The sequence below is a fragment of the Phoxinus phoxinus genome (genome assembly GCF_949152265.1).
Source record: "Phoxinus phoxinus genome assembly, chromosome: 21".
Lineage (NCBI taxonomy): Eukaryota > Metazoa > Chordata > Actinopteri > Cypriniformes > Leuciscidae > Phoxinus > Phoxinus phoxinus.
The window spans coordinates 2,373,710-2,400,462 of NC_136896.1; the positions used below are offsets into that span (position 1 = coordinate 2,373,710).

General features: G+C 39.5%; 2 protein-coding genes across 3 annotated transcripts in view; both read left to right on the top strand.

The window, feature by feature from the left end:
• The first annotated feature begins 1,045 nt into the window (after positions 1–1,045).
• LOC306989705 (uncharacterized protein) overlaps positions 1,046–26,753 on the top strand; it is a 30,703-nt gene continuing 4,995 nt past the window's right edge. The window contains exons 1-16 of one of the 2 annotated variants that reach the window (XM_079595626.1): positions 1,046–1,985; positions 2,076–2,151; positions 2,277–2,300; positions 3,886–4,275; positions 4,365–4,436; positions 4,702–5,094; positions 5,192–5,581; positions 5,673–5,762; positions 6,101–6,234; positions 6,328–6,606; positions 6,824–6,919; positions 7,031–7,181; positions 19,867–20,256; positions 20,343–20,414; positions 25,748–26,146; positions 26,309–26,695. In XM_079595626.1, coding sequence (XP_079451752.1) covers positions 2,076–2,151; positions 2,277–2,300; positions 3,886–4,275; positions 4,365–4,436; positions 4,702–5,094; positions 5,192–5,581; positions 5,673–5,762; positions 6,101–6,234; positions 6,328–6,606; positions 6,824–6,919; positions 7,031–7,181; positions 19,867–20,256; positions 20,343–20,414; positions 25,748–26,146; positions 26,309–26,695 — 3,343 coding nt within the window. In that variant the 5' untranslated portion in view covers positions 1,046–1,985. Of the gene's footprint in view, positions 2,152–2,276; positions 2,301–3,885; positions 4,276–4,364; positions 4,437–4,701; positions 5,095–5,191; positions 5,582–5,672; positions 5,763–6,100; positions 6,235–6,327; positions 6,607–6,823; positions 6,920–7,030; positions 7,182–19,866; positions 20,257–20,342; positions 20,415–25,747; positions 26,147–26,308; positions 26,696–26,753 lie in introns of both variants that reach the window. The other variant, XM_079595625.1, reaches the window with a different exon arrangement.
• LOC306989708 (uncharacterized protein) overlaps positions 16,668–26,753 on the top strand; it is a 66,905-nt gene continuing 56,819 nt past the window's right edge. The window contains exon 1 of the mRNA XM_079595631.1: positions 16,668–16,725. Coding sequence (XP_079451757.1) covers positions 16,680–16,725 — 46 coding nt within the window. The 5' untranslated portion in view covers positions 16,668–16,679. The remainder of the gene's footprint in view (positions 16,726–26,753) is intronic.

Genomic DNA, 26,753 nt, shown 5'->3' on the forward strand with positions numbered 1-26,753 from the left:
GGGCTACACCTGTGAATGATCCTGATTACAGCCTCCGCTGGGATCTCATCCTTTCAGAGTAAAGCTGGGATTTTTTTTAGGATTGCCTGAGGAACTTTGTATCTCAGTATTTCAAGACTAAAGCGCAGGATTCTATTTTTATACAGTGGAAAGAAAGAAAATAATTTGATTTGTTGATTGCTATTATCGATATTCTCAGGTGTCCCAATCCAATGACAACACAGTGGATCTGCTGCTGAACGGCGTCTCGACATCCAGCCGTTTCTCCTTCAGGATGTTTATCTTCACTGCAAACGCCACTAAGCTTTACCTGCACTGTGCTGTTCACCTTTGCCTTCTGTCCAGCAATCGCTGCTCAACGGTCAGTTTACAAAACCTCTCATAATGGCACTGAATTATACACGTTGATATTAAATCTAACTGATCAATTTAAATATAAATGGGCAAGTCAAAATATGGTTTGAAAGATGGATTCATGATGTGCTCTCTCATTATTAAAATGTTAATTGTGGACCAAAAAAATAATTAAGTATAGCTTTAAATTCAGTGTTAGAACTTAATGAAATGCTTCAGTGTCAGTATGTAAGGCTGCTAAAATACTTGTTTTGGCTGTCCACTGCTTAACACTCCTTTCACAAAAACAATTGTGATGAACAGTGATTACATATCAATGATATTTAAAGAGATTCACAGCTGGATTTTGCTCTTTTCTCTATTAGGACTGTGACTCTGGACACCAGCGGAGAGAGCGCAGGTCTCTGGACTTCCATGACAGTGCTTCCATATCCATGGGTCCTCTGGTGTTGTCTGCAGGGAACACAGGTGAACATCTCATTTATTTGAATCATTCGTAAATAAAGGTTTCTGATGATTTCTGTCATTAATACATTATATTTCACTGCATTGCATTATATTCCCTGTTCACAGATAAGTGGGTCCCAGAACAAGTGAAGGTATCTGAGGCTTCTTGTCTGTGTGGTTCTCTGATGCTGATACTTGTTCCTCTGATGAGTGTCCTGACACACTTTTAGTTTAGTACCACAACTTTTAACATTGTCTAATGCCATTTTAATGAATGTGGCATTGATGTCATACTGGTTTTGGGTTTCTAATTTTGTTCTTATCTCATGTAGTCTTTGTCTAGAATAAAATAATAATAATTATTTAATAATTTACATGAATTGTTATATACTACATCTTTTACTACAGTAACAAAGACAATCAGATTCATGTTATTCAAAAGCATTAAAAGGATAATTTCTGTTTTCCGCTTCCTTTCATTTCTATTGTTTAAAAAAAAATGCGTGTTTGTTGCAGCTCAAGAAATAATTTCTATAACAGGCTTTCAGTAATAGAAAGATGATCTGGTTCATGAACAAGAGGAATACATGAATGCATCAAAAACCTCCCTTTCATTGTTGACAATAGCAAACTGATTTGTGTAACTGGATCATACAGGATGGAAAGTTTTAGAGTAACAGGTTCAATTTAGAAAGAATTTTTTAAAATTAACTTCCAGTTTAAACAATATTCCCAATAAATCGTGTTTAGCTTTAACCATTTCAATTAGAGGATGGAAAAAAAAGGAAGAAACGGCTAGAATATTTCTGAATAGTGTCACGTACTAGCCCACAAACTTGTGCTTCCTAAAGAGTTAAAGTGTGTGTGTGTGTGTGTGTGTGTGTGTATACGTACAGTATATGTATAGTTGCTGGGATTCTTAACGATTGTTGCCATTGTAATATCAGAGCAGCCAGTACACAACAGAGCTGCACAATGGAGTGACCCGATTAAATGGCAAGCATTGATACAATCTCTAACAAAATAAAAATAAATGAAACACTGCTTTATGGTATTGTTAAGAGTTCCAGTAAAGGTCCACCCACAGTTATTAAAGACACTGATAAGACTGTGAGAGCTGCAGTTCAGCATCACTGTATTGAACGACTGAAGAGAGAATCTCCATGAGTTTGCTCTGATCTCAGGTAAAGTTATTTCATGTGTATTATATTTAAATTACTTGTTTGGATTTTAATGGGTAACAAGTTGAAATGATGTTGTTATTCCTTTTGCAGATGTATGTGTATAATCTGTTTGTCACAATGAGGTTTTTAATTTCACTGTGTGCGTCACTGATCCTGCTGGTTGATGGTGAGTGTTTTACACATCTTAAAATCTATAACTGACCAAATATGTCTCATTGGATTGACACTTTCAAATATGTGAACTGATAAGATACTCCTAAATTTAAATCTTTATGAATTTCGTTTTAACAGGTGAAACAACCAATGGACTAACAGGTACAGTCACTTATTTCACTTTATAACCTTCCATTCCTCTTTCTATCTTCATTAGTTAACATTAATAAGGTTCATTAGTTAACATTAGTTAACATGAACTAATAATGAACTGCACTTATACAGCATTTGTTAATCTTTGTTGATTATAATTTCAACATTTACTAATACTTTATTGAAATCTTGTTAACATTAGTTAATGCACTGTGAACTAGCATGAACAAACAATGAACAGCTTTAATTGTATTAACTAATGTTAACAGAGATGAACAAAAACAGCAACACATGTATTGCTCATGGTTAGCTAATACATTAAGTAATGTTTAAGTAGTGTTACCAAATGTAGAAATGAAATAAGTGTAGTAGGAATCGTTCATATAGTAAATGAGCCTGTCATACTTGAGAAGTCTAGACCTTGCACACCTGAGGGGTCGTTCTGTAGGTAGCCTAAATGTTTTAAAGTGCCGATGAACGATTAAATACCCTTAAATAAAATTCTTTGTGCCAATCACTTTTTGTGAAATATGTCAGACATTACATGGCCAATGTTCCCTCTAATGTTTCTTTTTGTTCTTGCTGAGCAAACCAAGCTTTCTCTATTGGATTGCAACAACCTGTCACACATTTAAAAAGAACCCACATATTTCTTTCTACAAACAATAGGAATCATAATACGTTTATTTAATGTTTAAAATACAATTTATAATGCTACTATTTATAACGGAGCTGCTCATATGCGTCATTAAAACTGCTTGACTGAAGAACTGTGAAACGCTGTTGTGTGACAGTCATTTCTCCTATTACACAAACTCGCATGTTTATCTCTAGGTTTAATCTAGTTATTCATTAGTCAGCTGCTTATTGATGCTTTTCTGTTCTACCTTAAATAACGTGTTGTTCTCATAACAAAGATGTGCGCTGTTTCTTTCGCATTTATTGTAAAGCAAATTGTGATTGGTTGGAGTGAGAGCTTGCTATGATTGGTCAACGCAATATGGCTGTTATCTGATTTGCTTAAATAGACGGTGCGTGGAGTCCACTTATTTGTGGATTTGTCTGCATGTCTTGAAGCTAAAAGTATTTCAAAATCCACAAATGCACAAGAAGCGATGCACAAATGAATTCTAGGCAGAGTTGTGTTTGTGACCTAAACAAATTTTTATTTGCAAATCTCATTTTTATTTATTTGTGAATTTGATTTAATTTGTGAAAATCTTTACATTTATTTGTGAATCTCAATCTATTTATTGGGAACAATGCAACAATTCTAATCCCATAAAATAAGCAGATAAGGTTGTGTATAGTAAGGCTAGGCGTCGTAAGATCCATATATGGATAATTTGGGGAGGCGACGGGTGGAGATGCACGTACACAATCTTCCACTGACTGGCTTTTCTAAAGGGAAGTTTGGAAGGATTTGGTGTGGGTTTTATAAATCTGAAAACTTCTGTCCGTATGCAAAATCTTTTGTGAGTGCGCACACATTTAGGATGAAATCTACGTAAAGTTTTATACATGAGGCCCCTAGTGTATATGCAGGTAGATAATACAAAGTGTATAATACAAAGATCTCTTTTGTCCATGACAGATTCTTTCCAAAACATCAGCAGTGATCCCTGCTACAACTATGAGTCTCTGGATCGTCCCTGGAGAGCCAACAATGAAAGTGGAGATAACATTTGTGATTACTCTTTCTCCTGGAATGGCTGGTACCGGCTTTTCTACTATGGAATGAACATCCGGATGTCAGAGACCTGTGTTAGTTCATACAGCTGTAACACATACATCAGTCTGTGGCTCAATGGTACTCACCCTCAGATAGAGGATGGAGTGGTGACCAGGGAGGTGTGTGCAGGGACCTCTTGGGCCGGCTGCTGTGAATACAAGACAAAACCCATCCGAGTGAAAGCGTGTCCAGGCAATTACTATGTCTATGAGCTCGTGAATCAAGAATTATGGTGTTCAGGATACTGTACAGGTACTGTGCTTTTGTATTTTTTTTTTTTTTAAGTCTTTCAAACCTTTTTTAAATTATTTCTCTCATGACATGAATTTCCCACTTTTTAGATGTCAACACTATTTCACAGGCGGTTTCCACTGTAAGTCCAGATATATTCACTGAATCCAGCGTCACCTTGAGTAAGTTGTATATTATATATATGAGTGAATGATTATCTCAACAGCAAAATTTGCTCTGTTTTTTTTCTAATGAAAGTTCTGCATTAAAGTTTAAATGGCAATTTTTATACATTAACTTGAACCATCACTATTACACAGTCATGTTATGTATAAATGGTTTATGAATCTCATTATTATTTGTAGTTTGACTGGTTTAGATTTGCACTTGTGAAGTTCATCATTGAAATATAATATGTTTTGTTCTCATCATCTCTCACTAACACAGATTATGACCAGTGTAATAACTACAACATACTCGACAACTACTGGAGAAGCACACTCAATTACTTGTCTATGTATGGATACATATCTGATCACGATGACTCTCGTGTAGAATGGGACGGCTGGTATCGACTCTTCATGAATGGATCAAGTGCTCAGATGCCTGAGTGGTGTGTGTCTTACATGTCATGTGGAGGTTATAGTTCTCTGTATCTTGGTGACTCTCATCCTCGGCTAGAAGATGGAGTTGTTACTCGTGAAATTTACGGCTCCCGTGATTATCAGTGCAGTCGCTACAGATCCGACCCAATCCAAGTCAAAGCTTGTCCTGGAAATTATTATGTCTACAAATTTACCAGACCAACTCTTTCACTCCCAATCCCTGTATATTGTGCAGGTATATTCATTCATCTTTGTTTTTGTCATGATTATCATGAATTTTATTGATGGTTTTTTCGTTATTATAATGCATACTTTCTGCGTTTTCATAATAGTATCTTACTCCACTCCAAGTGTCGACCCCTGCTACAACTATACCAGTTTGGATGAGCCTTGGAGATCCACTGACAACTCTTACTATAGTAACTATATGTGTGATTATAATGTGGAATGGAATGGCTGGTACAGGATGTTCTACAATGGTGAAAATGCTCAGATGCCAGAATCATGTGTAAATCGAATCATGTGTGGCACTTATTACCCACTGTGGCTCAACGGCTCGCACCCACAGCTGGAAGATGGAGTGGTCATCCGTCAGGTCTGTGTCTCCTCATGGAATGGCTGCTGTAACTTCACATCCCAGCCTATAAGAGTCAAAGTCTGTCCAGGAAATTACCATGTTTATGAGTTTGTCAAGCCAGTATTTTGTGCAGCTTACTGTGTTGGTGAGCACTTACTCATGATCTTCAGCCATTAACTTTTCTGAATTTTGTTTGAAAATGATTGCTGTTGACACAAAATTGTTCCTAATACCAGAATCCACAGACCTGTCCATCTCATCAGCGTCTACAACAACAGAGACAATCCCATCTGAGGAATCCATCACTCCACCAATCACAACCACTGGTAAAGCATTGTCTTGCTTCCTTTATAAACTCTCATGAGCATCTTAGACTTTTTTTTGTTTGACCCATTACACAAGAGTGTAGAACAATTCATAGCTAAACTAATATCTTCTGAATATAAATAACATTATGCAGATTGTAAAACAGCTCACAGAATAATTATTTCCTTGATTGTGGCCATTTTCAGTAATTATTTTCTAATAGCAACTTCCAAACCTTTTGGTACACATTATTGCTGAGTTATGATTCCTCTCACATGACATAAACTCAAAATGAGCCTCACAAATCACTGTGAAATGTAAATGTCAAATCTTCTGTATTTTTTGTTCATTCTCACAGCAGTACCAGAAATATTCTATCCTTACGGCTCATCGGGAGACACAAGAAATGCTCCTGGTAATGATGGAAGCTCCTCTAAAATTCAGCTGTTGAGGCCTTTTCTGTTCTTTGGCCGAACATACCAGCAGATTTATGTAAGAATCATCTTGATTTGAAGTCTTAATGTGAGTGATTGCTTTATAAGCTCATCTGTGGCTGTGATTTTGACAATATATCTCATGTTTCAGGTGAATAATAATGGACACCTTACATTCAACCAGTCTTCATCACAATATATTCCATACTCCATTCCTGCTAATGGAGACCAAGATATAATTGCTGGTCTGTGGACCGACCTGGACAACAGTGTGAGAGGAGTGGTTTCATATCATCAGTACACTAATGGAAGTGTTCTCACACGCGCCACTCAGGATATAAACAATCATTTCCCAAATCTGACCTTCAACGCTTCTTGGGTCTTTGTTGCAACGTGGGATAAAGTCCCTTACTTATCCATGTCTGGCACAGTAAGTTTGATTATGCTTCTGAAATGTGTCTGTTTTTACTAAATTCAATTCCTTTCAAAGAAAACAATTATAACAATGAGATCACACCGTAATGTTCATACAAATAAGAGCAATAATATGACTGATACTAACATTAAATAATATTAACATTTTGTATAAAAATAATGAACAATGAACACTAAGAGTGATTGTTTCCCCCCCCCCCCAATCTTTGCAGGAAACATCGTTTCAAGTGGTTTTAATTTCAGGGAGTAATGTTTCATTTATTCTGATGAATTATGGTGACATTTCTGTAACAGAACGTCAGGTGGAGGTAAAATACACTATATAGTATTGAATAGTAACATTTTGTTCTGATACAGAAAAGTTTATGTATGTGTACTGTTTAAATACATAATTTGCATTTTTTACATATATTATACAGGCTGGTTATGACACTGTACACTCCACACACTACTTTGTGATTCCTGGATCAGTCAACGGGAGCTTTATTCCAAACCTCAAGAGGTCCAGTAATGTCAATGTTACAGGCCGTTGGGCCTTCAGGGTGGACAGTGGACACAACCTCTCTAAAGGTAAGAGTTTTATCTTTCTAGAAATAGATAGACAATAAGGTTTTGTTTTAATAGCCAATTTTTCTGATACGTTTAATATAACTCAATGCAATGTTTTGAATGCTTCTGTTTAAACATGTTATTAAAGAAATATTTTATGTGTGTGGCTTCATCATGTGCCCACAAAGTTCATCTAGTGCAGGGATGGGCAACTTCGGTCCTGGAGGGCCACTGTCCTGCAGAGTTTAGCTCCAACCCTAATTAAACACACCCGAACAAGGCAATCAATGTTTTCAGGATTACTAGATACGTAGATACAGGCAGGTGAGTTGTTATCGGGGCTGAAGCTAAACTCTGCAGGACAGTGGCCCTCCAGGACCGGAGTTGCCCATCCGTGATCTAGTGTATACATAAAAGATAATATTTATTTTAATAAAGTCTCATCTTCTGCAAAAAAAACAAACAAAAACAATACAAAAAAACCCCCATTTAATTCAAACATTCAGGTGGTTGCAAATGTTGTTGAAAAACTCATTCAGTGGACCTCAAGAGGGAAATTTATTTTAAATGTTAAAAAGATCCATTTAATTCACTAGAGTTTTTTTTTTTTTTTTTTTTTTTACTTGAGACCAAGAGCAGTAATGGGTCAGGGTGTAAGATTTTGTACACACAACGCTTATCTATGGTAAAAGTGGAAGTTTTCTTTACGTTAGTGAGGTGCATTTAGATGATACTGTTTTCCAAAGTGTAACATTTCAAATAATGTAAAATAAACAGCTTGTCACAGAGCTAGCAATATGTACATGTATATAATATGTAATGTACAATTCCAGGTTTATTTGAACACTTGTTTAGGAAGCAAGCTAGAACAGAGCTTAATTGCAGGAAATAAAAATTAGTATTTTATCTATCTGTGCTTCTCCTTCTAGTTGATGGAAATCCTTGTTCTGAACTCAACTGTTCTGAGAACGAAAGTTGTGGGATGAAAAATGGTGTTTACGGCTGTTTATGTAAAAAGGACCATCTCACACCACAATCACATTCTGACTCTTTTGGTTGGTATCATTCCACAACTAAATTTAAAATATAATGCAATATTCAGTCATTAATTAGCTTTGCTTTTTCTCTCAGATGTCTCCGAAACCTGTGAAAGCAGCTCTGGCTCCATATCTGTGTCTCGCTGTCAGCTCTTTGAGGCTGGTTTTTCAGCTGATGTCTTACACCTCAATGATCCCAGCTGCAAAGGAACGGTCCGGAATGGCAGAGTGGAATTCCTCTTTGATAACGATGAACACATCTGTGGTACAAATCTTCTGGTAGGTCATCATTTATTCAAATATACCATCCAATTATTTGTATTGCCTGATGGAACCAACAGAGTTTGTCCACTTGGGGAATCTCTATGAGACTTTGAGGAGTCTGTATGGAGGCTTGTAAGGGTACTGAGGAATCTGTAACAAGCCAAGGGATGGGTCCAAACAGACTTCCCTAAAGAGAGATTCAGTGGGGAAGGATGCACAACACCCTGCTATGAAAGAGTTTGGAACATTTGCCCACATTCTCCAGCATTAATATGTAACCCATCAATATTTCTCTTAACTGAGGAAAATTTGGGCTTAGTTTCTGCTGTTGCAATACATTTAATTAATTTTAGGCTAAATTACATTTTTTTTAATTTGTTGTCCACAGGCTAACAGCACCCACTTCATCTATGATAACTTTATTCTGGGGACACCGAGGTCAGAAGGTGAAGGTCTCATCATCAGCAGAGAGAAAATCCTGAAGCTTCCTTTCAGCTGTGTGTATCCTCAATCACAAACTCTTTCCATGAATTTGGAGATAAACCCACTGGACAGGTGGGAATCTTTTAAGCAGGAAAAGCTAATGCACAGTATAAAAATGAGAAAATATATTATATTATATACTATATCTAAATATAGCATTTTTTTCTTTTTAAATGGATCTTGAACATTTCATCAGTATTGTGCACAAGACTCTTCCCGCTGGTGAAGGCAGATATCGGGTCCGGATGATTCCATATGAGGATGATGAGTTTACCCGGCCCTTCACTGGTAGTGTGGCTGCAGAGCTCGACCAGGAGATGCATGTGGAAGTTCGTGTTGAGGGGGTCGACAGCGGCCAGTTTGCCCTGGTGATGGACACGTGTTGGGCTACACCTGTGAATGATCCTGATTACAGCCTCCGCTGGGATCTCATCCTTTCAGAGTAAAGCAGGGCTTCTTTCTACTCATTTAGTCTTAACTCAATGTAACCTTATTTACTGAAAAAATAATAATCAAATCAGTTTTAGCATTGTCATAGATACTTTGTCTTTCAGTATTTCAGAATTAAATCACAAGATTAAATTTTTTGGTACATGGAATGCAAATGTTTGATGATTTACAGGAGTTCACTTTGTATTAACTGTTTAAAAAAGGATGAATTTGTCATTATTAATATTCTCAGGTGTCCAAATCAAAATGACGACACAGTGGATCTGCTGCAGAACGGCGTCTCGACATCCAGCCGTTTCTCCTTTGGGATGTTTATATTCACTACAAACTCCACTAAGCTTTACCTGCACTGTGCTGTTCACCTTTGCCTTCTGTCCAGCAATCGCTGCTCAACGGTCAGTTTACAAAACCTCTCATAATGGCACTGAATTATATTTTTGTAAAATGTATTGTAACAAATCTATTGCTGTTACTTTAACACAGTGGCTCTCAACCTCTCCTGCAGGGACCCCCTGACGGGCCATATTTCTGTTTTAACCCTGAAATGGCACACTTGATTCAATTAATTAAAGGATTAATGAGTAGTTATTAGAGTAGGAATTAGTCAATCAAGTCAACTACTCATTAAGCCTTTAATTAATTGAATCAGGTGTGCCATTTCAGGGTTAAAACAGAAACATGGAGAGGTTGAGAACCACTGCTTTAATATCAATGTGGTGATGTTAAAGTAACAGATCAATTTAAATATATAAAAATGATAGTTAGAGGTACACTATGTACTATAGTGTTTGAAGCATAAAAAAAGTTACTTCTGGTGGTTATGGTTAAGGCCCCAGTATTTTTCGTTGGTAATACCTTGTCAGCAATATACTGTTAACGAACATCTCTACGCTGGGAATGGTGTTTAGATGAATATCTAAATGAATATCGAAACACACTGTGCTGGCAGTTTTGTGTCCCTTTATACTCTGATTACATTATGAACAGTCACAGGTAATATCGTTGATCATCTGCTAACAAGGTCAAATATTGGTAGATTAGATGCTAAGCAAACAATCAGGTCTCATAATTAGCGTGATCATTACAAACACAAATTGTGAACAATGGTTATCGGAGGAACCTGTCACAACACGTCAGAGCGTCAGAACTGGACCTTGAAGCAGTGGAAGAATGTCGCCTGGTCCGATGAGTCCTGTTTCCTTTTACAACATGAAGCAAATTAGTTGTCAAAGGATCTGCTGCTAACGTCTTGGTGCCAGATACCAGAGGACATTCATGGGTTTTGTAGACTCCATGCCTCGGTTGGTCAGTTCGGTTTTGGCAGCCAGCGGATGACCAACAGCATACTTTTCAGGTGGTCATAATGTTTTGGCTCATCTGTGTATGTGCTGCGTGAACCCGGAGAAGATTTCCACGTCAAAGGCAGAGCCACAGAAGACGCAAATACCTATGATGTAATTGCCACGGACCAATGGTATTACGAAGGTGTTTACCAGCCGAAACGGACTTTTCCTGAAAGTTTGCTTTGGCAAGCTGTTTTGAACTCCTGAAACGAACTCAAAAAACAACTTTGTTTTGGCCCGCTTTTGTCCGAAATAACGTCACACTAATTTGTTCTTCGATTTTGCTTGATGTAAATGGGGGCCTGTAGTGGAGAGTTGGTGTTAGGCATTGTAGTTGCAGAGGATTTAGGGTTAGTGGTGTGGACGGGTTAGGTGATCTGCCCTAAATGCACAGCAAATGTGATTCTATGCAAACTAAATGTATTTCTGAAAAGCCAAGCCGATGCTTATTTGTGTTTTTATTACGGTATTTCTATTGCTTTCACTTTTTGCTTGCAAACGCTTCAGTTCAAGGTTAATTTGTTGTGGCTTCAAGCTACTACGAAACCTTCCACCGCATATAGAAGTAGCCTAACCTTCTTTCCTTTATTTACGGATATGAAGTAAACGCGCATAGAAGAATGATAGAGCATGCAGATTCCTGTGAAATGCATCCCGATAATTATTATGGGTTTACTGTAGTGATTCAGAGTAAGTCGGAAAAACTGTTTGGAAGATGGATGCACAATGTGCTCTGTAATTATTAAAAATGTAATTATTAAAAATGTTGTTAATTTAGAACAAAAAAGTTAGTGAAGCTTTAAATGAATCGAATGCTTCAGTGTCACTAAAAGGCTGCTAAAATACTTGTTTTGGCTGTCCACTGCAGGATGTTCTTGTGCACTCCTTTCAAAGAAAAAAATGATGTACAGAGAATTAAATCCTAATTTTTTTTTCTCTATTAGGACTGTGACTCTGGACACCAGCGGAGAGAGCGCAGGTCTCTGGACTTCCATGACAGTGCTTCCATATCCATGGGTCCTCTGGTGTTGTCTGAAGGGAACACAGGTGAACATCTCATTTATTTTAATCATTTGTAAATAAAGGTTTCTATGTAAATACATTACATTTCACTGCATTGCATTATATTCTCTGTTCACAGATAAGTGGGTCCCAGAACAAGTGAAGGTATCTGAGGCTTCTTGTCTGTGTGGTTCTCTGATGCTGATACTTGTTCCTCTGATGAGTGTCCTGACACACTTTTAGTTTAGTACCACAGAATTTACATGCACATTGTCTAAAGCCATTTTAATGAATGTGGCAGTGATTTTGGGTTTCTAATTGTTTCTTTGTCATTGATGCTGTGTAGCCTCTGTTTGTTTTCTTACAAGCACCAACAATGATTTAATTATTAATGAATTATTCAATGAATTAATCATTCACTATTGCTAGACACTATGTTAGTCATTACATTTTTATCTAATTCGTGTTTATTCAAATCATGCAAAAACAATAAAAGTATCATTCCTGTTCTACGATTCCTTTCAGTTCTTTAAATTGGTTAAAAATTGTAATGCTTTGAAGAATGTTACCGCACTCAATTGTTCTTTCTGATAAGGTAAGATACAATGAAGTTCAGTCAATGCTCAAATACTATAACCCAAATTCTTCGTTTTGTTCTAGTTTTAGTTTAATAATTAAATAAAGTGAAGAAAAACTGAAGTTGTAAGGCTGCATTCAATAAGTTCATGTGCAAGCAGTCCGTGGACACTCTTTTGGGATATTCCTACATTTTACTAAAGCCTATAAAGTGCCTGGAAATGCATGTTCAGAGGCCTGCAGTGCTGCTGCATTGACTTTTGAAAGAGTCTTTCCAGTAAGACTCATGTTATACCTTTTTATTGGTGAAATTTTTTTCAATTACATATTTGGAAGATTGCTAAATTTATCAATAAACTCTGCTATGGTCATGTTGTGTGATGTTCGCTGTAAGATTTATACTGTACTTTTAATGTAAATGTTCCATTCTGGTGTAATTGTTTCAAACACATGTCGTGATTATTCTACTAGTGCTTCCTAACGGGTTAAACTACTGATGCAAGACCTTTTGGCCTGTTATATCATAATTTAGAATTATATTTAATCACTATAACAACTTGAGCAAGGATGTTATGGTACTGATATATTCAGTGCTTGCATAATTAAATCCGAGTGCACCCTGTATGATTTATAATAGTCCTTTACGACTGTAGCTTGTCAGACAGTATATGAATATGATCACTCTGTGGGATCCCAGTTATCATTGATCGCTAATACTGACGTAAAGTCTCACATTAAAGACTTCTTCTCAAAATTTGTCTCAGACGGCTAAATTGTGGCCAAAATCGTACAGTGAACCCAGGTCTATATATTCGAAGCACATTTTACCAATTCCAAACCACATCAATCTGAATTACTATTAAGAATATATATTATCATTTATAGTCTATATGTAATTGTTGATGTTATTCAGTTGTGTATAATAATTAGGCAGTTCTCTGAGAAACTGACACCTTGTAGTTCTGGAAAATGGTGACACTGGAGACTAAAGGGTTCCTGGTGGTTTTACACTTAATTATTTGCCTTCATTCTTAGTGTTTTGCAGTCTTTTCTTCTTAACATTTTAACGAGTTACAGTTTAATATATATATATAATCATTTTTAGAATTGACTGTAGCAGAATTAATAGTACAATTATTTAATCAGTTCATCCAATGAACAGAAAGCATAATAAATGATTAATTCCAGGAAATATATTATCTTCCTGGCAAAGAAAGAATAACCTTTTCCAGCTAAAGTAAATCAAGTACTAGCAGGGTAAGAGATAGGTATCGCTAGATCAAGATGTTTAAATGACTTCGATATGTGGCAAACACAGAGACAAAGCGTCGATATGATGGTTTAATAAATTAAACTAGGGTAGGGTACACGCACAACTAAACTAAGAAAAGATTGTATACAAATCAAAAAAGTGAAGAAAGAGAGATAGAATAATAATCAGTACATTTATATAGCGCTTTTCTTGGCATTCAAAGCGCTTTACACATAAGGGGGAATCTCCTCAACACCTCAACACCTGTGCAGCATCACCTGGATGATGCGACGGCAGCCATATTGCGCCAGAACGCCCACCACACACCAGCTTACTGGTGGAGAGGAGACAGTGATGAAGCCAATTAGTGTGTATATATAGGAGGATGATTAGGAGGCCATGATGGACAAAGGCCACTGGGCAAATTTGGCCAGGATGCCGGGGTTACACCCCTACTCTTTTGAAAGACATCCTGGGATTTTTTTGTGACCACAGAGAGTCAGGACCTCGGTTTAACGTCTCATCCGAAGGACGGTGCTCTTTGTCAGTATAGTGTCCTGTCACTATACTGGGGTGTTAGGACCCACACAGACCACAGGGTGAGCGCCCCCTGCTGGCCTTTACTAACACCTCTTCCAGCAGCAACCTGGTTTTCTCAGGAGGTCTCCCATCCAAGTACTAACCAGGCTCAGCCCTTCTTCGCTTCAGTGGGAACCCAGTCTTGGGCTACAGGGTGATATGGCTGCTGGCAAAGAAGAAAAGAGAATGGCAAGATTACAATCAGTTAACCACAACCTACGAGAAACATCAGAGAATTAGGGTCACCTTAAAGGGGCACAATAACTTCGAAACGCATCGGGCTGCGAACGGGTACTTGCATTGACTTCGGTTGCTGAACAAGTCCAGATGCAGGAGATTCTTGATGATTTCGCCAGGAGTGCGCTGAAGCGTTCGTTTGGGTTCTTGGTGTGGTCCACGTTGAATCCAAAGAAGTTAACTTGAAGATGAAATTGCCGGAAGAAGACAGGAGGATGTTGTCTCAAAGAGATTGAGCAAAGATCTGACCTAATCAGATACTCTTAAAGGTCCTCTCCGTTCACACCCATTTAGTGAGGTGACCAATCTAAGATGACCTGGAGGAAGTCTTTGTTCCATCTTATCTCCATTTGCATGTTCATGGTGACATGGAGAATTTGTGCAGTTTTTACACAGAAGTATGGTAAAAATATCATGATGCAATTTATCATAACATATTGTACACCATTGATTATAAAATCAAAAGAGGATTATTTTGATACCAAGAAAGAGGGGATTTGAAGACATTAAAGGAACACTCCAACTTTTTGGGACTTTAGCCTATTCACCTTATCCCCCAGAGTTAGATAAGTCCATACATACCTTTTTCATCTCCGTGCGTGCTATAAGTCTGTTTGACGCACCCACCGCTAGCCTAGCTTAGCACAAAGACTGGATGTAAATGGTTGCAGCTAGCATACTAATCCAAATAAGTGACAAAATAACGCAAACATTTTCCTATTTACATGTTGTGATTTGTATAGTCACAGAGTGTACAAAAAACAAAGTCACATGAGACACAGACATATTTTAACCGTATAAATACTGGGAACTATATTCTCTGAAGGCGAAGCACTGCTACTTGGGCGGAGTGATAACCGCAGCACCTGAGACGCGCTCTGAACGAACTCTCTGCTCCTCACCACGGCGCGTCTCAGGTGCTGCGGTTATCACTCCGCCCAAGTAGCAGTGCTTCGCCTTCAGAGAATATAGTTCCCAGTATTTATACGGTTAAAATACGTCTGTGTCTCATGTGACTTTGTTTTTTGTACACTCTGTGACTATACAAATCACAACATATAAATAGGAAAATGTTTGCGTTATTTTGTCACTTATTTGGATTAGTATGCTAGCTGCAACCATTTACATCCAGTCTTTGTGCTAAGCTAGGCTAGCGGTGGGTGCGTCAAACAGACTTATAGCACGCACGGAGATGAAAAAGGTATGTATGGACTTATCTAACTCTGGGGGATAAGGTGAATAGGTTAAAGTCCCAAAAAGTCGGAGTGTTCCTTTAAAGCAGTGATGCATCATCTTTGGATATCAACATTGGAAGTTACTCTAACATAACTAAAGAATCATAACTAATAAAACATAGAGACATGCATAAAACACAGGAGAAATACTATAAACAATTGGGAAAGTTTGTGGGTAAGAATGGAGTAAATGTCCTTTGGTCGTTTGGTAAAAGACTATAGAGACAAACTCCAATACACAGTGTCTCCTGTGCTGTCTTTGAGGCTTGTAGACTCAGTGGAGTTCAGTGGAGCCGAGGCGATACCGGCCTTTGAAGAGAACTGGTTTTAGGGCCAATGACAACAGGGGAGAGGGGGAAGGTTTTATGATACCTAGAGCATTTGGATTAAGTCCGTCCGTTACAACCTGTTCTTGCAACTCTATGCTGACAATTATTAACAAAGCATTTCATTGTCCGATGGTCACACCTTCATTTAGAAATTTCCAAAATGTTGCATCCTTCTCGTGTTATGATTGTATTATATATTTATATATTGTTGCTGGGAATCCTTCTGATCCAGATGAAGAGGAACATGATCTGCTTTTAGGTCAACATATACATTAACTATTGTGTTCACTGTAATATCAGAGCTGCCAGTACACAACAGAGCTGACAATGAAGTCAAACAATTAAATGGCAAGCATCGATACAATCTCTAACAAAACAATAAGAAACAAAACACTTCTTGATGGTATTGTTTAGAGATTACTCCCGTTTCCAGTAAAGTTCCACCCACGGTTATTAAAGGCACTGATAGGATTGTGAGCGCTGCAGTTCAGCATCACTGTATTGAGGATCTCCCTGAGTTTGCTCTGATCTCAGGTAAAGTAACTTCTCTTCATTTTATCCTGTTTTGCTCAAGTGACTAGTGTTTTGATCGATCTAAATAATTTAGCAAAATTATGCTTTATAAATATCTGTTACCTATAATTTTAATTTGGTTTTACAAACACAATAAACAAAAAGAAAAATAAATAAAACTGAATGTTGTAAATGTGTGTACAGGTGCCGTTCGTCACAATGAGGTTTCTGATCTCACTGTGTGTGTCGCTGCTGATGATTAATGGTGAGCGTTTTATAATCTGTCGGTGAACTGACAGAGTAATTCCCCAATATTAAATCATGCTTAACAATTCTATTAAACGTAAAATCAGGGTCCTCATGGTCATTTAAGTTGCATCAACAATAAGACATGATAGTCTAGTGGTGTAATTTGTTTAAAGTAAGGGAGCCAAGTTCAAATCCTAAACTATAATATCATTTTTTATAATGACCCAAGCACATTACACATGCACTCAACTGCCAGTGATTGACCCTGCATTTTCTTTTTAAAATAACTGTTTGTTTTATTGGGAAAACCCACCCCCACATAATTGTTATTCATAAAAAGTGATATATCCCTGTAATAATTACCAAAATTATAGTGACTAATTATATACTTTTGAACTCTGAACTGAAGCGATTCATTTTGGCTTTTAGTGTCGCTATTCCAGAACATTCTCGAGAGAGCAGTCTTCCACTTATTCTGTAGCACAGGTCTTCAACTCTGCTCCTGGGGACCCATTGTCCTGCAAAGTTTATTTCCAATCTGCTTCAGTTCACCTTGCCTGGGATTATTATAAAAAAAAAAAAAAAATTGGTTACACTTTATTTCGATAGTCCACTTTAGACATTCTACTAACAATAAGTAACTTTTCAACTACATGTCAACTAACTGTCATTAGAGTATTAGTAGACTGGTAGGTTATTATGATTAGGTATCAGGGTTCGGGTTAGTAGAATAAGTTAACTTGTAGTTGCCAAGTCACATAAGTAACTTGGCAACTAGTTACTTGAGGGACCAACAAAATAAAGTGTAACAGATATTAAGCAGATAGTCTACTAATCCTCTAATGACAGTTAGTTGACATGCTGAAAAGTTACTTATAGTTAGTAGAAGAATGTCTAAAGTGGACTATCGAAATAAAGTGTTACCAAAAAAAAAGGTTCCCCCCCCCCAAGCAATCCTGAAGAGCTCATTTGTGGTTCAGGTGTGATTGTGTAACAGATCAGAAATGCAGCCGGGGCAAACAAGACTTCGCAATGTGTGACTGAACAAGCAGGGTTTAAATAGTCTGGTGATAAAGATCAGGTGTGCAGTCATCTGTCCCTGTATGTGGGTTCTTGGGAAATGGAGTATGAAACTAACACTAGGGCTGTGTCCCAATTCGCATACTATCCGTCCTAAATAGTAGCCTATTCGAAAGTAGAATTAGTACGTCCCAAATCATAGTATGTTGAAATAAGTGTTCCAAAGATACCCGAATGGTCTACTATTTCCGGTCAGAATTCGAAGTGCAGATAGATGCACACTTTAACGGCTAATATTGCCCACAACCCATCGCACGTTGGGCGAGGATTCGGTTAGAACAAACACGAGTGAAAAGTGTAAAAAAAAAAAAAAAAAAACTACAGACATGGAGGATGCGCGAGTCCGGCGCTATGTAGAGAGGTTTAGATAAAGGGGTTTGAGGGATTAATTATCAGTATCTAACCTGACGAATATGTATTTATTCAATGTTGTCTACATTATATTGCATCTGCAGCAGCATTGTGAACTTTTGTAAAGACCCGTTAAGCCATTACCTTTTAAATGCATCATTATATTCAAATTCTAAACACATGAGGAGAGTCTCCGCATGAAAGACTCGCGACTGGCAGATGAACGTGCGATCTGAAACGGTAGGAAATTAAATTAGATTGAATGCAGGATTTTAACTGTGACAAGATGATTGACAGGGCAGTTTACGGTGACAGGACGCACGCGACAGATCTGTCCATTAAAGATGACGAAGTAGTCTCAAAGCTTGCCTATTTTTTTTGCTACACACTCAAAAGTATATACTTTTTCTTCACAAAAAGAGTACATACTTTTAGGTCGTAGTAGAAGTAGGCGAATTGGGACCAGCCTAGTATTCAGGTGAGTGAGATCTCCGGTGGCTGAGAGGGGAATCTTCACTGGCGTTCGTGACAGGTTGTAGCTAAACTCTGCAGTATAGTGGGACCCCAGGCGCAGGGTTGAAGACCTAGCTAATATAGTAATAGAGGAGTTAAAAACAACAGTTTTGGACACCACGAAGCTCCACTCCTCCATATCTCTGTGTTTGGAATATCATTTTTTGAATTGGGTTGTTCCTATTTGTTCTTCAGAGAAATTACATGAGTTGAGTTTGGCCAATCGACAAATATCTTCAAAGATGGCTAACATGTCAATGTATATTTAATATGAATGTTTTTTTTGTGTACTCTTTTGTTACAAATTTAGTGATTTGTCAAATTGTGGACGTATTCCCCCAACCATCAGCATGAAAAACTCCTGCACAAATAATACATTTTGGCTTAAAAAAATTGTGAAATGTATAAAAGCTTACAACTTTGCTTCACTTATTATTTTGTACCTTCAATATACATCTAACTTAATTATCAATTAATCGTTATCAATACATGTGGTGGGCTACTGCAAATACATATTGAGTTGTGATGTAGGATTATTAATTATTCTTACATTTGTCTTATTTCAATCTGACCCAATATATTAGCACAACAGTCTTGATTTTATTGGACAAGTCTTAATGAAATGTACAATTTGTGTTTGATTTAGTAATTTTTTATTTATGACAGCGATGCTAACATTTTAGAGGTTTATAGACTGTCCCTTTTTCTTCATTCTCTCAGAATCAACAACTTCCAGCTCTGATCCATGCTATGAATATAACACTCTTGATGAATCCTGGAGAGACATACGGAAAAATCAGTACACTGGACAAAATGACAGTCTTGTTGAATGGAGTGGTTGGTATCGGCTGTATCTGAATGGAGAAAGTGCCCAGATGTCTGAGTGGTGTGTGAGTAATGCCAAATGTGGTGGTAAAACTGCACTGCATCTCAAGGGTTCTCATCCAACACTTGAGGATGGAGTGGAGACCCGTGAAGTACTGGGAACATATGGGTACAACCAACAGTGCGGCGACTACAGATCCACGTCCATCCGAGTCAAAGCCTGTCCAGGAGATTATTATGTCTATGAACTTGTCAAGCCAAATGTGTCGATCCCCATTCCTTCGTACTGTGCAGGTGAAGTTCCAGGCTCTTTTTTCAAAATTATTTTTTGTTACATGAATACAAACTTCTACTAAAATATATATATTTTTCCTTCGATCCATGACAGTTGCTTTCCAAAGCATCAGCAGTGATCCCTGCTACAACTATGAGTCTCTGGATCGTCCCTGGAGAGCCAACAATGAAAGTGGAGATAACATTTGTGATGAATATTTCTCCTGGAATGGCTGGTACCGGCTTTTCTACTATGGAATGGACATCCGGATGTCAGAGACCTGTGTTAGTTCATACTCCTGTAACGCATACCTCAATCTGTGGCTCAATGATCCTCACCCTCAGATAGAGGATGGAGTGGTGACCAGGGACGTCTGTGCAGGGACCTCTTGGGCCTGCAGCTGTGACTTCAAGTCAATCCCCATCCGAGTGAAAGCGTGTCCAGGCAATTACTATGTCTATGAACTTGTGAATCAAGCATTTTGGTGTTCAGGATACTGCACAGGTACAGGTGTTTTTCTTACTTTTGAATACATTCTTTTAAACCTTTTAAAATGATTTCAGTCATGTCTTGAATTTCCTTATTTTTAGATGTCAGCACCATTTCACAGATGGTTTCCACTGTAAGTCCAGATTTAACCACTGGATTCATCATCACCTCAAGTAAGTTGTAAATTATTATTAATGGTGCTTGCCTATAGGCAAAGCAACATTAGTGTTATTGCTCATACTTATTATTAATGGTGCTTGCCTATAGGCAAAGCAACATTAGTGTTATTGCTCATACTTATTATTTTTTTTTTTATTATTATTATTCTTCCACACAAAGTTCGGCGCGTAACTCGCCCCGCACCGTTTGTCACAGACCCCTGGGTGAGGTGTCAAATCGACCGGCTCATTGAGGAGAGGTGTGCTATATCTTTTCTAAGCGATCGGGTGTACGATGTTCGCAGAGCGGACGAAAAAGCGGCCAAAAAAGTCCCATTGACTTAACATTGCGGAATTTTCAGAAATTCAAATCCCAACTGTCATTTTTCACACACACAGACACAAAGGGCCTGACACCCCTGCATGTCTCCCCCTCTCTCTCCCTCAGAGGATTTATATTATCCAGCAGCCAATAAGTAATGGCCTAAAATCTTCATAGCCACACCATAGCAACCAGTTACAGCACCCTAGCAACCATAAGCTATAGGCACGAGGCCGCAGGCCTCGTGCACTCATTATAATGCACTCGTTTAATAGAGATTTTAAATACTCTATAAAAACTCACTCATAGGCACGAGGCCGCAGGCCTCGTGCACTCATTATAATGCACTAGTAATCACCCAAATACCCTAACAACCACCCAGAAAACCTTAGCAATTGCCTAGAAACCACCCGGAACACCCTAGCAACCACCCAAAATACCTTAGAACTCCCTAGCAACACCCTAGCAAACACCCAAAATACCTTAGAACTCCCTAGCAACACCCTAGCAAACACCCAAAATACCTTAGAACTCCCTAGCAACACCATAGCAACCACCCAAAACACCTTAGAACACCCTAGCAACCACCCATAACACCCTAACAACCACCCAAAATACCACAGAACTCCCTAGCAACACCATAGCAACCACTCAAAATACCTTAGAACTCCCTAGCAACACCCTAGCAACCACCCAAAACACCTTAGAACTCCCTAGCAACACCATAGCAACCACCCAAAATACCTAAGAACTCCCTAGCAACAACATAGCAACCATCCATAACAACCTAGCAACCACCCAAAATACCCTAGCAACCACCCAGAACACCCTAGCAACCGCCTAGCAACCACCCAGAACACCCTAGCAACCGCCTAGCAACCACCCAATACCGCCTAGAAACCACCCATAACACCCTAGCAACCACCCAATACACCCTAGCAACCACTCAGAACACCCTAGCAACGACCCGAACAACATGAATAAGCCATATCTCAGCAGCAGAACATCGTACAGACATGGTTGTTGGCTCGTATGCAATCATGTACCACACTCTAGCAACCGAGTGGTGAGTTTTGCCACTGCAAGCACCATTCACATTTTCTTCTGGAAATGTACGTTCTAGTTCTTTTTATTCTTTTTATTCCGCCGCTTTTTTGACGCGCTACTCCTCCCGCAGCTTTTGTCACAGACCCCTGAATGAGGTGTCAAATCGTGCGGCCTATTCGGGAATGGTGTGCTATGACTTTTATAAGCGATCGGGGGTGCGGTGGTCGCCCCAGGGGCGAAAAAGTCGACGAAAAAACGCATAGACTTAACATTACGTCAAACTTTGACGAGTCATAGCTCAGAGTTGGGATTTCGTAGAAATGTGAAATTTACCACATTTGGAGACGCTGGCAGGCTCTGTAAGAACATACCTCACAATGGGGTAAAAGTTGCACCCCTGGGGGGCAGGAGCGGCCCAAACTTTTCCTATTGACTTAACATGGTGTAGGACGTCCCATGAAATGGAGAGAGAGAGAGAGTAAGCGATTTTGTATTGAACATAACTCTGGATCACAGTGTCATAGAGACAAGGGGGCGGGCTCATTTTACTCAGACGACCAATCAGTCTCTCCGGATCATTGTGAAGCTATCAGGCCACGCCCCTAGCAACCATTTAGAGCACCTTAGCAACAAGTTCCATAGACTTCCATTGAAAGAGATCAAATGGATATCTCTGGATAGAAGAGTCATAGAAACATGAGGGTGGTCTCGTTTGACTCGGGGCAGCAAACAGCCAATCATGAATCACATCAACACTTCCTAGCCCCTCCCTAGCAACCATTGTCGAGCACCTTAGCAACCAAAATTCACAGACTCATAGCTCAGAGCAAGGATGTCGCAGAAACGTGTAATTTGGCACATTTAAAGAGACTGGCAGGCTCTGTAAGAACATACCACACAATGGGGTAAAAGTTGCACCCCTGGGGGGCAGGAGTGGCCCAAAGTTGCCCCAATGAAGTACTATGGTGTAGGACAGCCCATGAAATGGGCTGTCCTACACCATAGTAAGCGATATTCTATTGAACATAACTCTGGATCACCTTTGAAGAGGCTGGTAGGCTCTGTAACAACATAGCACACAATGGGGTAAAAGTTGCACCCCTGGGGGGCAGGAGGGGCCCAAAGTTGCCCCAATGAAGTACTATGGTGTAGGACAGCCCATGAAATGGGCTGTCCTACACCATAGTAAGCGATATTCTATTGAACATAACTCTGGATCACATTTGAAGAGGCTGGTAGGCTCTGTAACAACATACCACACAATGGGGTAAAAGTTGCACCCCTGGGGGGCAGGAGGGGCCCAAAGTTGCCCCAATGAAGTACTATGGTGTAGGACAGCCCATGAAATGGGCTGTCCTACACCATAGTAAGCGATATTCTATTGAACATAACTCTGGATCACATTTGAAGAGGCTGGTAGGCTCTGTAACAACATACCACACAATGGGGTAAAAGTTGCACCCCTGGGGGGCAGGACCGGCCCAAAGTTGCCCCATTCACGTACTATGGTGTAGGACAGCCCATGAAATGGGCTGTCCTACACCATAGAAACCGCATTTGTATTGAACATAACTCTGGATCACAGTGTCATAGAGACAAGGGGGCGGGCTCATTTTACTCAGACGACCAATCAGTCTCTCAGGATCATTGTGAAGCTTTCAAGCCACGCCCTAGCAACCATTTAGAGCTCCTTAGCAACAAGCTCCATAGACTTCCATTGAAAGACATCAAAGGGATATCTCAGGATATAAGTGTCATAGAAACATGAGGGTGGGCTCGTTTGACTCGGGGCAGCAAACAGCCAATCCTGAATAGCCTCAACACTTCCTAGCCCCTCCCTAGCAACCATTGTTGAGCCCCTTAGCAACCAAAATCCAGACAGGGATATCTTCCATTCTGAATGTCACAGAGGCATGGGAGTTGGTTTATATCATTCATACTGACAAGCAGCCGTTGGAGTTTTTATGATTGGCAGCTGCCAAGCCACTCCCTAGCAACAAAACAGAGTACCCTAGCAACCATTTTGCAAGACCTATATCTCTGCATCAAAACATCGCATAGAGATGGGGGTTGGTTTATACATTCACACTGACTTTGGAGCTTCATGATTGGCAGCTGCCAAGCCACTCCCTAGCAACCAAACAGATTACCCTAGCAACCGTTTTGCAAGACGTATATCTCTGCATCAGAACATCGTATAGAGATGGGGGTTGGCTCTTTTGACTCATGCTAGCAAACAGGACTTGCTACATGCTACACATGCTAGCAGTGAATAGCTACATGCTAATTTTTATTAGCTAAGTGCTAAATCATGCCAAGAAAATGCTACAAACTCCATAGTAACCATCTGTGACAACTACCAACCACCTAGTAACACCATAGCAACTACCCAGAATACCCTAGCAACTGCCTAGCAACACCCTAGCAACCACAAAAATACCCTAGCAACGCCCTAGCAAACACTCAGAACACCCTAGCAACTGCCTAGCAACCACCCATAACACCCTAGCAACCACCTAGCAACCACCCAGAACACCCTAGCAACCGCCTAGCAACCACCCAGAACACCCTAGCAACCGCCTAGCGACCGCCTAGCAACCATCCAGAACACCCTAGCAACCGCCTAGCAACCACCTAGCAACCGCCTAGCAACCACCCAGAACACCCTAGCAACCACCTAGCAACCACCCAGAACACCCTAGCAACCGCCTAGCAACCACCCAGAACACCCTAGCAACCGCCTAGCAACCGCCTAGCAACCATTCAGAACACCCTAGCAACCGCCTAGCAACCACCTAGCAACCGCCTAGCAACCACCCAGAACACCCTAGCAACCGCCTAGCAACCACCCAGATCACCCTAGCAACTGCCTAGCAACCACCCAGAACACCCTAGCAACTGCCTAGCAACCGCCTAGCAACCACCCAGAACACCCTAGCAACCACCCAGAACACCCTAGCAACCGCATAGCAACCACCCAGAACACCCTAGCAACCACCTAGCAAACACCCAGAACACCCTAGCAACCACTTAGCAACCGCCTAGCAACCACCTAGAACACCCTAGCAACCGCCTAGCAACCACCCAATACACCCTAGCAACCACCTAGCAACCATCCAGAACACCTTAGCATCTTCATAGCAACCACCCAGAACACCCTAGCAACCGGGTCGTGTTTTTTGCCACTGCAAGCACCATTCACATTTTCTTCTGGAAATGTACATTCTAGTATATATATACAGTGGTTAAAGTGGGATTTGGCAGGTGGGGGAACCCTCAAATTTTGTTTAGGAGCAACAGGGGAAAATTACTCACCGTGGGACAACATATTGAGTATCATGGTGTAGCAATACTTTTTGGGACAAGAGTGTCACTGTGGCACTATCACAATACTTATTTACTTGATATTTTAAGGGTTTTATTTTGGTCCATCTACACTGATATGAACCACCGTGAGTGCATTCACGCATTTGTAATCGCTGTCGTTCAGCTGGGAGGAGGAAGGACTTTGTCTGCATGCGTGAACCGGCGTAGATGCACTCAAATCAGACAGGAGAACCGTGACTGAGAACATAACGTTGGGAATCGTGTTTGCCTACCATCAATACCATCGTGCTATCATTGATATTAATTATTAATTAATCAATTTATTTATTTATCTTGAGGTGCCGGAACCTGTATATATATATTATACAGTTTTATATTATATTATACAGGTTTGAAGTTTTTCATCTCTGATGATTGTTTTTTTTTTACTTAAAGAACATACAAAATACCAAACAAACCTCAGACGACAATTATTTAAATTCAAAAGTTATGTTTCAGTAAAAAGTTTGTTTGCATGAATGTGTTGCATCACTATGACACAGTCATGTTGTGTATGAGTGATTTAAGAATCTCATCATGATTGCTGTGTTTGACTGTTTCAGATACACACTCATTACAGTATAACTTTGTCTGTTTTGGTTTCTTTTAACAGATTATGACCCATGCAATAACTACAACATACTCGACGACTCCTGGAGAAGCACAGTCAAGGACTGGTATATGCTTTTTTACTACTATAAGTCTGATCATGATGACTCTCGTGTAGAATGGGACGGCTGGTATCGACTCTTCATTAATGGATCAAGTGCTCAGATGCCTGAGTGGTGTGTGACTTACATGTCATGTGGAAGTTATAGTTCTCTGTGGCTTGGTGACTCTCATCCTCGGCTAGAAGATGGAGTTGTTACTCGTGAAGTTTACGGCTCCCGTTATGATCAGTGCAGTCGCTACAGATCCGACCCAATCCAAGTCAAAGCTTGTCCTGGAAATTATTATGTCTACAAATTTACCAGACCAACTCTTTCAATCCCAGCTCCTGTATATTGTGCAGGTACATTTATTCTTGTTTATTTTTGACATGCTTATCATGAGGTGTATATAGGCTCACATTTGACAACTACTAATGCAATCCTGTAAAAGATCATGTATAATTATTTTGAATACATTTATTATTTAGTATATAATGCTCTAATGCTCTACTTTTACATAATAGTATCTTTCACCACTCCAAGTGTCGACCCCTGCTACAACTATACCAGTCTGGATCAGCCTTGGAGAGTCACAGACAAGTATTACAACGGTAACACATGTGATTATAATGTGGACTGGAATGGCTGGTACAGGATGTTTAGCAATGGTGAAAAAGCTCAGATGCCAGAATCATGTGTATATCCAGGCCTGTGTGGCACTTATTACTCACTGTGGCTCAACGGCCCTCACCCACAGCTGGAAGATGGAGTGGTCACCCGTCAGGTCTGTGCTTCCACATGGGAAGGCTGCTGTACGTACACATCCCACCCTATAAGAGTCAAAGCCTGTCCAGGAAATTACTATGTTTATGAGTTTGTCAAGCCGATGATTTGTGGAGCTTACTGTGCAGGTGAATATTTACCTATTTGTGCTTTAGTCATTTAGCTATTCTTTTACTCTGAATTTTG